The sequence below is a fragment of the Mustelus asterias genome, chromosome 14, assembly GCF_964213995.1.
Source record: "Mustelus asterias chromosome 14, sMusAst1.hap1.1, whole genome shotgun sequence".
In the NCBI taxonomy this organism is placed as follows: Eukaryota; Metazoa; Chordata; class Chondrichthyes; order Carcharhiniformes; family Triakidae; genus Mustelus; species Mustelus asterias.
Window position 1 is genome coordinate 68,747,460 of NC_135814.1, and position 17,152 is coordinate 68,764,611.

General features: G+C 44.5%; 1 protein-coding gene across 1 annotated transcript in view; it reads left to right on the forward strand.

Moving 5' to 3' along the window:
* The first annotated feature begins 13,226 nt into the window (after positions 1-13,226).
* Positions 13,227-17,152, forward strand: part of wdr75 (WD repeat domain 75) — a 29,522-nt gene continuing 25,596 nt past the window's right edge. Inside the window, exons 1-2 of the mRNA XM_078228548.1 lie at positions 13,227-13,341; positions 16,584-16,713. Coding sequence (XP_078084674.1) covers positions 13,247-13,341; positions 16,584-16,713 — 225 coding nt within the window. The 5' untranslated portion in view covers positions 13,227-13,246. The remainder of the gene's footprint in view (positions 13,342-16,583; positions 16,714-17,152) is intronic.

Genomic DNA, 17,152 nt, shown 5'->3' on the forward strand with positions numbered 1-17,152 from the left:
AACAGATTCACAGGAGTCTGCTGGTGAACTTTTAACAGAAGAATAAACCATTTAGTGAAGAAGAAAAATGAATTATGTTATGCTGGAAAAAAAAGGTTGGAAAGATTTCAATTCAAACAGCAGTAAATGAGATAAATCACATTATTCCTTCACCCCGGCTATACTATTGCAGATATATAAAAATTTGTAAAATTAACATAAGTTAGAAAATCTGTCTTATACACTAATATTCATGGTAAGTATTTAGTATGTGTAAACTAACGGGGAATGTGCTCAGACACCCCACACTCCGAAATCAAGGGACAGATGCCATCAAATCAGATTCTATGGGTTTCTCATCAACCCCCTCCCACCCCTGCCCAGGAAGATGTTTGTTACACCATGAGCCAAACAGTCTCACGGAAACTCTGGCCGAGATTTTCTGGCTTCGCCGCAGCGTCTTTCTCGTGGCGAGAGGGAGCACATTATTGACTGATGGTGAGATCGCCTGGTCCGCCACTGTCAATGGGATCTCCCATTGACTCTGCTCCATGCCACTGGGAAACCCACGGTGGCGGTGCACCATCATCGGGACCAGAAGGTATTGCCGCCATGAACAGCCAGGAAGTTCCGGGCTCTATTTTTTTCATGAAGGCTTCCAATCCCAACACTTGAAGAACTCACCCAAACAAATCTTTGGGCTGAATTTTTCATTCCAATCCTGCTGGCAGAATCCTGCGGTCACACCAAGGTCAACCCCTGTGGCGACTTCCCTGGCCGGCAGAAGGTATGAGCTATACAAAATGTCAGCCAATTACACCCACCTCCACCCCTGGAAGGCATGTTGGAGGCAGGGGGGAGGGAGGATGTGAGGACAGAAAATCCAGGCCCTCCCATGCAGACATCTTCCACAAGGATCCAATTCCAAGATTTTAATCTCTCCTCCCAATGTTCTGTTCCATTGGATCTCAACATATAGTCAAGCTTGACCTTCCATGCACACTCTGAGATATTTGGCTGTGCTAAGCAGAACATCACTACCCTAAAGGCCTGTGGTAAGGAATCACCAGCCTTCAGCTTCTCTCAAGCTCACTTTTCTTTAAGTCTGCTCTCTGCAGTTCTGGCTCTTTCACTTGCAACCTGTTTCTTTACTCTTTTCCTTTTATTTCATGTAACAGGAACTGTTTAGACTCTTGTCCTTGTTCCTTAACTTTGGACTGCTTTCTTGGGACCTCTTTCTGGCCCACTTCTTGGCTTGGGACTTTCTTCTTTGTTTGATACCTGCTCTTTGTGCCTCTCCTGTGTCCGGCTCCTTTGAGTATTCTCTTTGGAATGATACTCCTCTGCTAGGTTACCTCCCTTCTTTTCACGCTGTTTTACTGTTGTTCTTTTCTTACTTTTGGCGCAGATGCAGGGCTGGCTTCCTGACAAGAAGAAACAAAGAAAATGCACTGCACATGTGGGCAGGGCTAGTTATTAGCCTAGAAATGAGAAAATACACCAACTGTGCGACCATTCCCCAGAGATCATAAATAAGACATAACTATGCGGATGTAACCATCCCATTACTAGCACCTGCGCAGAATCCCCAACGCCTGCTGGGAACTGTGGTTCCCAATCTCCAATTTAAAGAGGAGTTTTTTTTCGTTCCTTTTTCCTTTCGGGTTTGTCACGCTCGAATAACCTCCCAATTTCAGCGGAGGATCTCAGATGTTAGTAAAGAGGACTGTACAGGGTTGAAGGGGTCAAGTGTGCCATTGTCATATCCAGTGCTTAGCTCAATGCAGGGTGGCCCATCCAGTTATATTCCTCCTTGACTTTTCTGTAGCATTTTATTACAACTGAATGGCTTGCCAGGTCATTTCAGGGGGCTTAGCTCAACTTAGCTTTTTCCCTTAATTCTTCTTCCACCCCTCAAGAAGGCAAAACTAATGTGTCATGTAAGGACCTCATGTGTCTTCAAACATTCATTTAAAATGTGGAAATGTATTTCTTAAGTGTCTTCAAAGCAGAGCCAAAAGTAAGTTTGCCTTCTAACTTGCCCAATGCATGAACAAGGTAAGTCTTTATGCTGACTCTAAGCGGTACACATGGTCCATTGGAAGTTGTAACCAGGTAATGGCATTCCCAGTTCAATTCCAGTCAAACTTCGTGCATTTAAAACATAAGGTGAATCAATGAGGAACAATATAAGTGGAATATATGTAGTTATTTCTCTGTGTTTGCCAACTTTGGATATCAGGTTTTCATTTCCAATGAGTTGTTGTGTATATTGGCAATGGAATAGTTGATTTTGAGAAGCAAGTTGGTGTTTGAATATGTTTGCATGATCATTGCCACAGATAGCAGCTGCAGATCAAGTATGAAATGTTAATTGATTAACAATATTTGGACACAGAACTCATGATTTCATATTTTTTCCACAGTATGCAGCTGTGAATGGGAAGTAAAGGACGTGCAGTTTGAGTTCCAATGTAAATGCAACAAGTAATGCGAAGCTGTACTCAAAATATTTCACTGAAACCAGTAGCTGAAGGCCCAAACCACTGTAAACAAGGCCAGAGTTATGCCCTGGCTGCAACAAATACTCTTCCTGCCAGCAATCATTGTCAATGTCAGGAAAGTGTCCACTTTCTCGTAACATGAAAACGATTCAGCACTATAATTGTAATGTGCCCGCTGGTCCTCAGCACATTTTACAGTGACCTCACATCATACTGCAGCTAATGCAAAGCCCAAATAACGCACTTACTTATTCTTGTACTTGCCCTTCGACTGTGAGCTTCTGTAAAATATATATAGGCCTAGATAGCAATAATGACAAAATCAATCCATTGTCATGACTCCTCAGGAACTGACAGCAACTTCTGCCCCATCCACAGCTCATGTGCTGCTGAAACCATCGTCTATGTCTTTATCAGCTCCATCTTTCAAAACAGTCCTGGCTGCCCTCCTATCTTCCACCCTCCATAACTTGAGCTTCTTCTGTTACCCACGTCCTCAATTACAAGGAGTTTCATTCACCCATTACCCATGTGTTCACTGACATATATTGCCTCCCAGTGTGAAATCATCTCAATTTTAAAACTTTCACTTTGTTTTCAAACTCTTCCATAGCCCCATTCCTCCCTGCCTCTGCAACCCTATTGAGTGCCGCAGCCCTCCGAGAGACCTGCATTCCTCCAATTCTGGCATCTTGGATATCCCATTTGTTAATCACTCCACCTCTGGCAGACATGTCTGGGCTGAAGTTCTGCATACCCCTCACCAAATCTCTGCACCTCTCCATTCCTGGCACTTCCTTTAAGCCACTACTTATAATCTACCTCTTGCTCCAAACTCTCAGGAGGACATAAAAGATCCCTCAGTATGTTTTCAGAAGAAAGCAAGGGATTTCTACCCAGCATCCTGGTCAATATATACCATTAAGCAACACCAAGATCATCCGGTCATTGCTACTTACAGGAGCTTTCTGTGTGCAAATCGGCTGTTGCGTATCCTATGATGTAAGTGTGATTGCACTTATTGTTTCAAAATCAATTTGTGATGCCCTTTGGTCAGGAAAGACACTACATGAATTCACGGTGACACAGTGGTTAGCACTGCTGCCTCACAGCGCCAGGGACCTGGGTTCAATTCCGGCCTCTGGTGACTGTCTGTATGGAGTTTGTATGTTCTCCCTGTGTCTGTGTGTGGGTTTCCTCTGGGTGCTCCAGTTTTCCCCCCACGCTCCAAAGATATGTGGGTTAGGTGGATTGGCCACGCTAAATTGTCCCTTAATGTCAGGGAGATTAGCAGGGTAAATGTGTGGGATTGTGGGGATAGGGCCTGGGTGGGACTGTTGTCAGTGCAGTCTTGATGGGCCAAATGGTCTCCTTCCACACTGTAGGGTTTTCAATGATTCTATTCTATGTCCCTTTTTTTACTCGTTTTTCGCAAGTATTACTGCACAGTTGTTTGCAGCTGCAGCAACTCAGCTTCCTGCGGCTGCAGGAAGCTCAAGAGAGTACAAGCTTCTGCAGAAGATGGGAATAAATTTGTCTTCAGTACTTCACCATAGCTGGAAGAAGAGGAACAATAGGGGGAGTGGGTTTCATAGAGCTACCTTTGTAGCTGTTGCCAGTCAACAGAGGATAGCAGCTCATGGCCATCCTAAACTTGGTACAAGGTCCAGAGTCACCTACTACCAATTTTCAAAAGAATGGTTTGCAACAAAGATGCACTTCTCCAGAGAGGCTGTTGCAGAACTGTGTTCCTTCCTACATCAAGACCTGGAACTCACTCCTTCTGAGGGCTCCAGCACACTGTGTTATTAAAAATTCCTCAGAAAATATTTTTTCTATATAGAAATTAACCAACAATTAAACATATATTTATTGTTTTCATTTCACTTATTTAATGTGAATCTTGTTGATCGAGGCTTGGGACAGGGGCGTGGGCATCAGATTGAGATGCAGCAGAGTGAATGGGCAACTGACCGAGACTTGGGGGGGATGGATTTCAGATTCAGGCTGAGGGGATACTTGTTGTCACATGTTGCAATTGTGAGTCTCCTTGCATCATCTGGTGAGCAGCAGGACTCCGCGGTCAATGGCTGAATCAAACTGCTGATTAGTTTGCAGATAAGACATAAATTGGTCATGTGGTTGATAGTGGGGAGGATAGCTGGACACTGCAGGAAGATAGCAATGGACTGGTCAAGGGGCAGAAAAGTGGCAACTGGAATCCAACATAGACAAGTGTGAGGTGATGCATTTGGGGAGGTCAAGCAATGCAAAGAAATCATAGAATCCCTACAGTGCAGAAGGAGGCCATTCGGCCCATCGAGTCTGCACCAACCACAATCCCATCCAGGCCCTACCCCCACATATTTACCCGCTAATCCCTCTAACCTACACATCCCAGGACTCTAAGGGGCAATTTTTAACCTGGCCAATCAACCTAACCCGCACATCTTTGGACTAAAGGAACACCCAATAAATGGGAATGGATACTGAGAGGTGTAGAGGAAGTGAAAAACCTTGGAATGAATGTCCACTGATCCCTGAAGGGAGCAGGACAGGTCAATAAAGTGGTTAAGAAGCCATATGGAATCCTTTCATCCTTACATCCTGCCAAGGCACAGGATGTAAGAGTGGGGAGGTCATGCTGGAACTATATAAATTGTTAGTTCAACCACAACCTAAGTACTGTGTGCATTTCTGGTCACACCATTACAAAAAGGGTGTAATTGCATTTGAGAGGGCACAGAGGATATTACAAGGATGTTGCCAGGACTGGAAAAATTGCAGCTATGAAATTAGATTCGATAGGCTGGGATTGCTCTCCTTCGAACAGAGGAGGCTGAAGGGAGTTTTAATTTATGTGTACAAAATTGTGAGTGGATAGAGTGGATGGGAAGGGCCTATTTACTTAACCAGAGAGACCGGTGACTAGAGGGCATAGATTTAAAGTGATTGGTATAAAGAATAGATGGGAGATAACGAAAAACATTTCACCCAGAGGATTGTAAGGGTCTGGAACTCACTGCCTGAAAGAGTAGTAAGGTCAGAAACCCTCAACTTATTTAAAAGGTGTCTGGATATGTAGCTGAAGTGTGGTAACGTTCAAAGCTAAGGAACAAATGCTGGAGAGTGGGATTAGGCTGGGTGGCTCATTTTTCAGCCAGCACAGACACACTGGGCCACATGGCCTCTTTCTGTGCGTTGAGCTTTCTTTGATTCTATTAGACAGAGGGAGAGACATAAGCAGATTATATTAAGCCCCACATTCCACACATTCTCCAGTTAGTTTTGGAGGACTCCTGTAAAACTTACTGCAGACCCTTAGGCCCCCAGATGAGAACGTCTATCCTTTCCTACTGCATATCATAAGACCATAAGACCATAAGACATAGGAGCGGAAGTAAGGCCATTCGGCCCATCGAGTCCACTCCACCATTCAATCATGGTTGATTTCAACTCCATTTACCCGCTCTCTCCCCATAGCCCTTAATTCCTCGAGAAATCAAGAATTTATCCATTTCTGTCTTGAAGATGCTCAACGTCTCGGCCTCCACAGCCCTCTGTGGCAATGAATTCCACAGACCTACCACTCTCTGGCTGAAGGAATTTCTCCTCATCTCTGTTCTAAAGTGACTCCCTTTTATTCTAAGGCTGTGCCCCCGCGTGCTAGTCTCCCCTGCTAATGGAAACAACTTCCCTACGTCCATCCTATCTAAGCCGTTCATTATCTTGTAAGTTTCTATTAGATCTCCCTTCAACCTCCTAAACTCCAATGAATACATCCCACGATCCTCAGACGTTCATCGTATGTCAGGCCTACCATTCCCGGGATCATCCGTGTGAATCTCCGCTGGACCCGCTCCAGTGCCAGTATGTCCTTCCTGAGGTGTGGGGCCCAAAATTGCTCACAGTACTCCAAATGGGGCCTAACCAGTGCTTTATAAAGCCTCAGAAGTACATCCCTGCTTTTGTATTCCAAGCCTCTTGAGATAAATGACAACATTACATTTACTTTCTTAATTACGGACTCAACCTGCAAGTTTACCTTTAGAGAATCCTGGACTAGGACTCCCAAGTCCCTTTGCACTTTAGCATTATGAATTTTGTCACCGTTTAGAAAATAGTCCATGCCTCTATTCTTTTTTCCAAAGTGCAAGACCTCGCACTTGCCCACGTTGAATTTCATCAGCCACTTCTTGGACCACTCTCCTAAACTGTCTAAATCTTTCTGCAGCCTCCCCACCTCCTCAATACTACCTGCCCCTCCACCTATCTTTGTATCATCGGCAAACTTGGCCAGAATGCCCCCAGTCCCGTCATCTAGATCGTTAATATATAAAGAGAACAGCCTTCTCATTCATCCTGTTATACTCCAAAGATGTGCAGGTTAGGTGGATTGGCTATGCTAAGTTGACCCTTAGGGTCAGGGGGGATTAACAGGGTAAATACATGGGATGATGGGGAAAGGGCCTGGGTGGGATTGTTGTCAGGGCAGGCTTGATGGGCTGAATGGCCTCCTTCTGCATTGTAGGATTCTATGATTCCATAAACTCACTTGTGTTACTTGCAACAAACTCCACCTGTCAAATGGCAGGCTTGAACTGGCCCATGCTAAATAGATTCAGGATAGGCCAGGGCCCCTGGGCAGCAAACCCTTACCACTGGGCCCTTCTGTGCTTGTGGAAAGACACAAGCAATACTGCACATTACCGAAGAGTGTCCCCTCTATAGAGCTAGTGCCAGACTAATCACCTTAAACCCAGAAAATGAGGAGGTTTTTGTTTGGCTGCAGAGATTTGCATTCAAGAAATAAATGAATAAACAAATACATAAATAAATAGTTCCCCAACATCTCAAATTACAAATTCTCATTCTTCTAAAATCCTTTCCTGGCCTCATCCCTCCCTATCTCTGATTTGGAGTTGCCGGCATTGGACTGGGGTGGGCATAGTAAAACGTCTCACAACACCAGGTTAAAGTTCAACAGGTTTACTTGGGATCTTTCACTCACCTGACGAAGGAGCAGCGCTCCGAAAACCCATGATTACAAATAAACCTGTTGGACTTTACCCTGGTGTTTTGAGACTTCCTACTGCTCCCTATCTCTGTAACACTCTCCAGCTTTACAAAACATAAAGTACTCTTCATTTTTCTACTCTGGCTTCCTATGCACCGCTGATACCTTCGCCAGCCATTTACAGGACTGGTGGAAGGAACAGGTCAGCAGATGAGGAGGGAGTTGGGAATGGGGGGATTGGAACTCAATGTAATTTAAGCACGGGAATGAGCATTTTAATGAGGTGTTAGGGTTCTGGGAGCCAAAGAAAATCAGTGAGGACAGTGGTGATAGCATTGTTACTCACAATAAATGGTTGCGGTAGAAGAATCACTTCACACTGGTCTTTAGATTCAAGATGTGGAGATGCCGGCGTTGGACTGGGGTAAACACAGTAAGAAGTTTAACAACACCAGGTTAAAGTCCAACAGGTTTATTTGGTAGCAAAAGCCACACAAGCTTTCGGAGCTCTAAGCCCCTTCTTCAGGTGAGTGGGAATTCTGTTCACAAACAGAGCATATAAAGACACAGACTCAATTTACATGAATAATGGTTGGAATGCGAATACTTACAACTAATCAAGTCTTTAAGAAACAAAACAATGTGAGTGGACAGAGCATCAAGACAGGCTAAAAAGATGTGTATTGTCTCCAGACAAGACAGCCAGTGAAACTCTGCAGGTCCACTGATAGCCAAGTTCCGCACACACGAGGACGGCCTCAACCGAGATATTGGGTTCATGTCACACTATTTGTAACCCCCACAGTTGCGTGGACCTGCAGAGTTTCACTGGCTGTCTTGTCTGGAGACAATACACATCTTTTTAGCCTGTCTTGATGCTCTCTCCACTCACATTGTTTTGTTTCTTAAAGACTTGATTAGTTGTAAGTATTCGCATTCCAACCATTATTCATGTAAATTGAGTCTGTGTCTTTATATGCTCTGTTTGTGAACAGAATTCCCACTCACCTGAAGAAGGGGCTTAGAGCTCCGAAAGCTTGTGTAGCTTTTGCTACCAAATAAACCTGTTGGACTTTAACCTGGTGTTGTTAAACTTCTTACTGTGTTTACTTTAGATTCAAGCCATTTTATTGTAAGCCTCTATTTCAGAGCTGTCGGACTATGAGGAGCTCCAGGCCCAATGTTGCTGCTGTTTCTATTCATACCATAATCAATGTTACAGGTTTTACTGGCAATTCTCTTAACAAGGTGATTGTGACACTCTGATTAGTCGTACATTGACCAATAGGACTTGATGTGGTGTCAAAATGGTGAAATTTATAAATTTATTATTTTTTGGGACTATATATTTAAATTTAGATCTGTTAAAGAGGTCATCTGGCCTGCTCTGCAGCCTGCCTGAGAGTATACCTGGGTGCTTTGGTTGTTAGAAATCAAAAGAAGACTTCAATTGTTTTACTTGAAAATAGTTGCAATGTATTTATTCTTGGAGACAATGGCAGCAGTGTATGAGTTGACAATGGGTAGACTATGAGTCTCCCAAAGTCCCGGAAAAGTGTTGAAGGTATTGGGTTATAAACAGTTGTGAAGTAAACTGTCCATTTACTTCTAAGATGAAAGGGAGTTAGGGTCAAAGATAGCTAATTAGCAAGGTTAATGTGTTTTGCGTTGCCCTGAAGAAGATAAGGAAGAGGACAGAAGAAAATCTTTTTTGAGATCAGGTTACAGGCTTCCTTCCAAAGCACAGGATCTCAGACAGGAGAAAGAAAAATCATTGGAATAAGCTTTATTGATGGTGGTGGATTTAAGGAACTCTTCAAAAACCAACACAGTAACACATCGGAAGGTGAAAGCTGCTGTGAACTGTTTGCTAAAAGGACGAATTCCATGGGGAATATGCTGTGCGATAACTGCAAAAGGAGAGTTTAAACTATAAGTTTTTCCAACAAAATGAAAAGTATTCTATCAATTGTGCTTTGAATCATGTGTTACAGTTAAAGTTTTAAAACATTAAATCATCTTTCAGTAACTGGAAGTTTGAATCACTTTTTTAAAAAGTTATCAGTCTCATACAGATTATAACAGTGTCATTGAGTCATAGACATTTACAGTACGGAAACAGGTCCTTCGGCCCAACTTGTCCATGCCGCCCCTTTTTTTTAACCACTAAGCTAGTCCCAATTGCTCGCGTTTGGCCCACATTGCTCTATATCCACCTTACCCATGTAACTGTCTAAATGCTTTTTAAAAGACAATATTGTACCCGCCTCTACTGCTGCCTCTGACAGCTTGTTCCAGACACTCACCACCCTCTGTGTGAAAAAGTTACCCCTCTGGACACTTTTGTATCTCTCCCTTCTCACCTTAAACCTATGCCCTCTAGTTTTAGACTCCACTACCGTTGGGAAAAGATGTTGCCTATCTACCTCATCTTATCCCCTCATTATTTTATAGACCTCTATAAGATCACCCTAAAGCTTCCTGCGCTCCAGGGGAAAAGGTCCCAATCTATCCAGCCTCTCCTTCGAACTCAAATCGGCCAGTCCCTGTAGCAGCCCAGTAAATCTTTTCTGCACTCTTTCTAGTTTAATAATATGCTTTCTATAATAGAGTGACCAGAACTGTACACAGTATTCCAAGTGTGGCCTTATCAATGTCTTGTACAACCTCAACAAGATGTCCCAACTCCTGTATTCAATGTTCTGACCAATGAAACCAAGTATTCCGAAAGCCTTCTTCACCACCCTGTCCACTTGAAGTACAGTCTCTGGATGCTTGAACAAAGGTCTCAAATTGAGCAAATTCCATCTCTCTGACAACATAATTAAGGGTATTCGGAAAATCAATCATTGGGCACAAGGCCAACTGATCTGTGGTTTCCGAACTCCATCTTATTAAACAGCCCCCTGCTGCCCACCTTTAACTGTTGTTTTGATTTGGACCAAACGAAAAGGACAATTTTGTTTGGTGTAAAATTAATGAAAGATTTGAGGGGGTTGTAATCCATTGATCCAAGCTAATGCTCTGGTGACCGAGGTTCAAATCCCACCATGAATTCAATAACAAAAATAAATCTGGAATTAAAAGTCTAAGGATGGCCATGGAACTATTGACAACTGTCATAAAAACTCATCTGGTTCACTAATGTCCTTTAGGAAAAGAAATCTGCCGTCCTTACCTGATCTGGCCTACATGTGACTCCAAAACCACAGCAATGTCATTGACTCTTGAATGGGCTAGTGAATGAAAGTCAACATAAATTTGTTAAAGAGCAATTCATGTTTGACGAAGTGGATCATGTTCTTTGATGAAATATTGGAGAGGGTTGATGAGGGTGGCACAGGTGATGCTGTGTATAGGAACTTTCATAGGCTGCACGAACACTTATTCCTCTGAGTGTCAGCCATGATTCAGTTAGAAACACTCTTGTTTATGTATCACACAGTTCAAATTCCACACTAGGACTTAAGCACTAAAATCAAGCTGGATAACTGAGAACCCATCTATCTGCTCAGGTAAATTAAAAGACCCAATGATGTTAGTTTGAGGAAGACCAGGAGACAGGCACAGTGGTTAGCACTGCTGCCTCACTTCGCCAGGAACCCGGGTTTGATTCCAGCCTTAGGGTACTGTGTGGAGTTTGCACATTCGCCCCGTGTCTGTGTGGTTTCCTCTAGGTGCTCCGGTTTCCTCCCACAGTCCAAAGATGTGCAGGTTGGGTGGATTGGCCATGCTAAAGTGCCCCTTAGTTTCCCATGATACGTAGATTAGGGAGCTTAGTGGAGTAAATACATGGGGTTATTATATATAGCCTGGGTGGGATGCTCTTTCGGAGAGTCGGTGCAGACTTGATGGGCCGAATGGCCTCCTTTTGCACGGTAGGGATTCTATTCTATAGAATCCTGGTTCCTGGCCAACATACATCCCTCAATCAACATCACAAAACATATTGGAGGGGCGATTCTCCCACCCTGCAACGCAGCGGGCCGGGAGACTCAAGTGGAGGCTGTTAATCAGGCTTCCCATTGGATGCCAGAGCCTCCGCAAGTCTCCGGCCATCGGATTTATGGCACCGTCAGCTCTGTGCCAGAAATCGGCATGGAGGTATGTAATTTATGGAGATGCTCATTATAATATAATTTGCATTGAATTGGCAGGCCCGGGACTGAAGGCTCCAGGCCCGCTCGCATCTTCCCCCTCCCCCCCACCCCGCCAGGAGTGTTTCACTCCAGTAGGGTTTACAACAGCTCCCCACTAGAGGGGAGCTGGCAGCCAGACCCCACAGGAATGAAGGGGGGCCATTGAGGCCCCCCAGAGTGTCGGGGCAAGGGGAGGATGCCCCCTTTGGCATTGCCAGCTTCGCACTGCCAGCCTGGCCCATTGACACTGCCCAAGTGGCAAAGTGGCACTGCCCACTGGGCATCGGGCAGTGCCAAGAGGGTGGGGCCAGAGGGGGGAGTGGCCTAATGGGGGCAGGGCATCTGGGAGGAAGATCAGTGGGGTTGGGGGTCCCCCTGCCACTCTGCACTGGGATCAATGATAGAGGGAGGGAGGCCAACAATTGGGGCTGGAGGGGAAGGGGGTCAGTCTGCCGAGGGGGGTTGGTACTTGGAGGAGGAGGGGTCAGGACTGGGGGTGGTCAGGAGATCGGGAATGCCGGGGGCGGGGGGGTGGATCGAGGCTGGCCCAGAGACGGCCCGGCAGCCAGCGAATGGGACGTGGCGGTGGGGGGTCGCACAGCCGGAGGTGCAGGAGTCGTGGGGCTGGCCTGCCATCAGGAGTCCGGCAGTGCGGGGCTACTCCACATGCACTAATCTCCACGCTGACAGATCGGTGGATTCGCAGTGGTCCGCTCAACACGATGCTGCCAGCCTCTCCAGCGGGAATAGACCCTGCCCACAAAATTGTAATGCGGTTCACGCTAGTGCACTCTGCAGTGCACAGAGTGTGGGAGATTCATTGTGAAAATCCCGCTGAATAAAAACCAGCGATATTTACTCCAGTTTTTATGTGAATTCGACACTTAGAATTTTTTTGGAAGAATCCCACCCATTACCTGGTCATTATCACATTGCTGTTTGTGAAGTTTGCTGTGTGCACCTTGGCTGCTTTCTCTAACAGTGACTTTGAAGTTGTTCCGCTGGTTGTAAAGCTCTTTGAGATGGCCAGTGGTCATGAAAAGAATGTAAATTATATAATTTTTTAAAGGATAATTAAGGATTATATATTTTATTTATGAGCATTTGACGAAGTACCACATAATAGAATTGTGAGCAAAGTTAAATTCCATGTCATTGAAAGAAGAGCGGCACAATGGATACAATATTGAAACTGCCCATTATTCATGTAATTTGAGTCTGTGTCTTTTTAAGCTCTGTTTGTGAACAGAATTCCCACTCACCTGAAGAAGGGGCTAAGAGCTCCGAAAGCTTGTGTGGCTTTTGCTACCAAATAAACCTGTTGGACTTTAACCTGGTGTTGTTAAACTTCTCACAATATTGGCCAAGGAGAAAGAAAGGCACCGCCCCCTCGCTGTCTCCAGGCCCCGCCCCTCTCGCTGTCTCCAGGCCCCGCCCATCCGGGTGTCTCCAGGCCCCGCCCATCCGGGTGTCTCCAGGCCCCGCCCATCCGGGTGTCTCCAGGCCCCGCCTCTCTCGCTGACCCCATGCTCCGCCCCTACCGCCGTCCCTAGGTCCCCGCCCTCTGCAGTTCACGCAGTTGAGGTCAGGAGTCAGAGGTCGGGAAGATGGTGGAAATGGCTGAGGCGCCTGATGTGCGTGTGCTTCGCTGCGGCGGCAGCAAAATGAACTACCGACGGCCCGTCTTCTCCAGCGACAGCAAGTGAGCGCTGCCCCGAGCCGCTCGGTGCCGGCACCTCAGCCCGATCCGAGGCTGCGAGCGGGGATCCCGGCGGGGGAAGCTGTTTGGAGCCACGCGGTGTCTGCCTATACCCGGCTCTGGGCTTCATTCTGATTGCCGGGTTGGGGGGGTGGGACTCTGGGTAACAACTGCAGCTAGCAAGGGCAGGAAGGGCCGAGCGGCCCTCTGTGTCCGAGTCCTGGTGCTGTGATAACTGCTGATAATTAGACATATTTATCTTTGTACTGAGTTGGGAAGCTCCGTGTGATACAAGCGAATGCCCTGATTTTATAATGCAGCCTGTTGTTTATATGTTTTAGTGATATTAATAGAGTCTTGCAGTTTATTACTTTCTATCCAAAATTACAAAATTATCGCATTTGCTACTGTCTTTGTTTCACTTCTATCTAATCAATGGGAGTAGCTTACAACTGATCAAATGGAGTCTCCTGTTTGTTGTGATTGCCAATTCCCTTTATTTTTCCATAAATATTTGCCCACACCATTTTCTAACGCAAATGATTAGTTTGTGATTAAATTATGAATTGGTGTTTTAATAATTGCATCTTTCTAATTTATTTTATTGAAAAGTTGTCAATGTTTTCAGATGAAAATCAAATCCTTATACTAGTGAGAGTTTAATGGTGCTCAACATCACCATTGCTGCATTCTTCCAGCACAAATTGTACTGTCAAAAACTTGCAACGGCCTGCACTGAATTGTACTCGATAACAACAGTTTGCCTATTGATATAGTGGCATTAATGTAGTAAAGTAACCTTAGGCACTTCATCAGAAGCATTATCAAACTAAATTTTCCCACAATGTGCACGAATTTGCAACAGTCAGAAAAGATTTCACCCTGGATTTCAGGAGCTTGAGCAGTAGCTGGAGTCACTGGTGCATAAAGCTGAGAGTTACGTGGATAGTGTTATTATTTGAGGGATGTGGATACTGCAACTTAATAGTGTGCAGAGAAGAGTCAAGTAGTACCAAGCAGTTAGTGCAGGATCTCCTGCATCTTGCTCTCCACTCGGCATTCAATTCTGAATAGTCAGTGCAGCCAGAGGAAAGGCCTGAGGTCTATAAATGGCATAGCTATCCAGGGAAAGGGGGGGGGGGGGGGGGGGGGTGGAGAGGTCAAGAAAGCAATAGTAATAGGTGATTCAATAGTTTTGTAATTGGTCCCTTTGAGAAAGTGACTGCAGTGATGCAAGTGCAGGAGTTCCAAGATTTTGACCTAAACACAGTGAAGTAATGGCTATATAGTTCCAAGTCAGGGTGCTGTGTGACCTGGAGGGGAAATTGCAGGTGTAGGTGTTCCCATGCATCTGCTGCCCTTGTCCTATAGTAAAGGTTGCAGGTTTGGAAAATAGTGATGAAAGAGTTTTGACGCTTTGGTGCACTGCATCTTGTAGATGATGCACGCTGATGCCACTGAGCACTGATGGTGGAGGAAATTAATGTTTCAAGGTGGTCAGTGGGGTGCTGATCAAGTGGGCTGCTTTTTCTTGTGTTGTTGGAGCTGCACTTTCCAGGCAACTGAAGGGTATTCTATCATATTTCTAACTTTTGCGTTGTAGAAGGTGGGCAGGGTTTGGGAAGCCAGGTGATAGTTAGTTACCTGCTGCAGAATTCCCAGCCTCTGAACTGTTCTTGTAGCCACTATTTTATGGCTGGTTCAGTTAGGTTTCTGGTCAGCAGTAACCCCCAGGATGTTGATGGTGTGGCATTCATTGTTGGGAATGCTATTGACTGTCCAAGGAAGATGATTAGATTTTCTCTTGTTGGAGAGGATCATTTCCTGACACTTGTGTGCCATGAATGTTATTGCCACTTAATAGCCCAAGCCTGAATGTTATCTGGGTCTTGTTGCATGCAGGCACAGACTGCTTCAGTATCTGAGGAGTTGCAAATGGCACTGAACATTGTGCAATCATCATTGAACATCACCATTTCTAAGCTTATGTTGGAGGAAAGGTCACTCTTGAAGCAGCTCAAGATGGTTCAGCCAAGGAGACACCAAGGTGTTCCTGAGGAACACCTGCAACAATATCTTGGGGCTCTTGGAGAAATAGACGGACATTTCTGCAGCCATTATCAGCCTAACTCTAGGATGATTGCATATCACCACCCTGGTGTTGGGGTTAAGAATATTACTGAACAGCTGCACAACGTTCTGAGAGAGCAGTCAGCGGTCATAGTGCATATTAGTACCAATGACATAGAAAGAGAGATGAGGTACTGCAGGTAGATTTCAGGAGGCTAAGAAGAAATTAAAAATAGATCCTCAACGATTATTCATGCTGTCACGTGCCTGAGTACCATGATGAAGCAGGAGGATAGTACAGTTAACTATGTGACTCGGTGATGCCAGAGGGAGTGTTTTAGATTCCTAAGGCACTGGGACTGGTTTTGGGGATGTGGTACCTATGCAAGGGAGGTTCTCCCTCAGTGGGGCTTGGACCAGCATTGTGGTGGGTGGGAGGATTTGCTGCTATTGCTGAGGAGAGCTTGGTAGGCGATAGGAACCTGAGCATAAATTCAGATTGAAGAGAAGAATACGGAAACCGAAGGGAGGAAAATGGTATGGAAGGTTGAGGAAACAAAGGCCAGAAAATAGCCAACAAAGGAGCTTTTCATTCATTAGTGGTATATTCTTTGATGCAAGGAGTCTAGTTAGTGCATGCGGTTGATGAGCTGAGGATGTAGATTCTCGAAAGTGTAATATGACTGTTATTGAAATGTTGCTTAAAGGGCAGGAATTCCAATTCAACATTTCTGATAACGGTATTCGGATGGGATAGAAAGAGGGATTTTTTTTTTAATGGTTGTAATATTGATTAAAGAAACAATTACAGATGTGAGGAGCAATGATACACTAGAGCTACCATCAAATCAGGTCATATAGGTTGAACTGAAGAACAAAAAGGAGTAATTGCATTACTGGGAGTGTGCCAAAGGCCCTGAAACAAGCAGAGGGAGATAAGAGCAAATATATAGGCAAATTGTTGAGAAGTACAGAAAAAAGGGTAATAACAGTAGAGGATATAAACTAGCCTAATATTAACTGGGATACATTCAGTATCAAAAATATGGAGGGTACAGAATTTATCAAATGCATTCAGAAGTAACTTGTTAGTCATTAGACAGAGTAGAGCTTGCTTTTTAAGATTTGTTTTTTCCCCTTTAAAGAATAGTACTCAGACATTTAATGTTTTGCAGATATTTGTTTTGTGCTTCGGGAGATCTTGTAAAAGTCTACAGTACAGCCACGCAGGAATGTGTGCATGTCCTGAAAGGTCATAAGAATCTTATCACAGGCATTCAGCTTAATCCCAAAAATCATTTGCAGGTAAGAAAGTTTTTTTGCAATGTTTGTCTACAACACAAAACAAATTGCATAAAGTGAGGGAACTTTGTTAAGTTGCTTCAGCTGTGGAAGACAACCCTGGAGACTTATTTTATATATTGGCCATGATGATGTGACTGCCTGCAAATTAAATACATTCCAACTCTCTATCCTAATTTAGCCAGAGTTCCATAACCACTCCTAAGGCTTGGACACCTTCCCAGCCAAAGATACACAACTATGTTTGAGATGATGTAGAAATTTTATTTTTCCATGGTCAAAAAATACACATATATCAAAAAAACCGAGATGAACATATCGACAGCATTTAAAATTCCATGGTATGTGGGCTCAATTTAATAAGAAAGCAGGGTAAATTAGACAAGATGTGCCTCATCACTTACCAGTTGATTGGGATTGTGATGTAATCGAATAGGTTTAT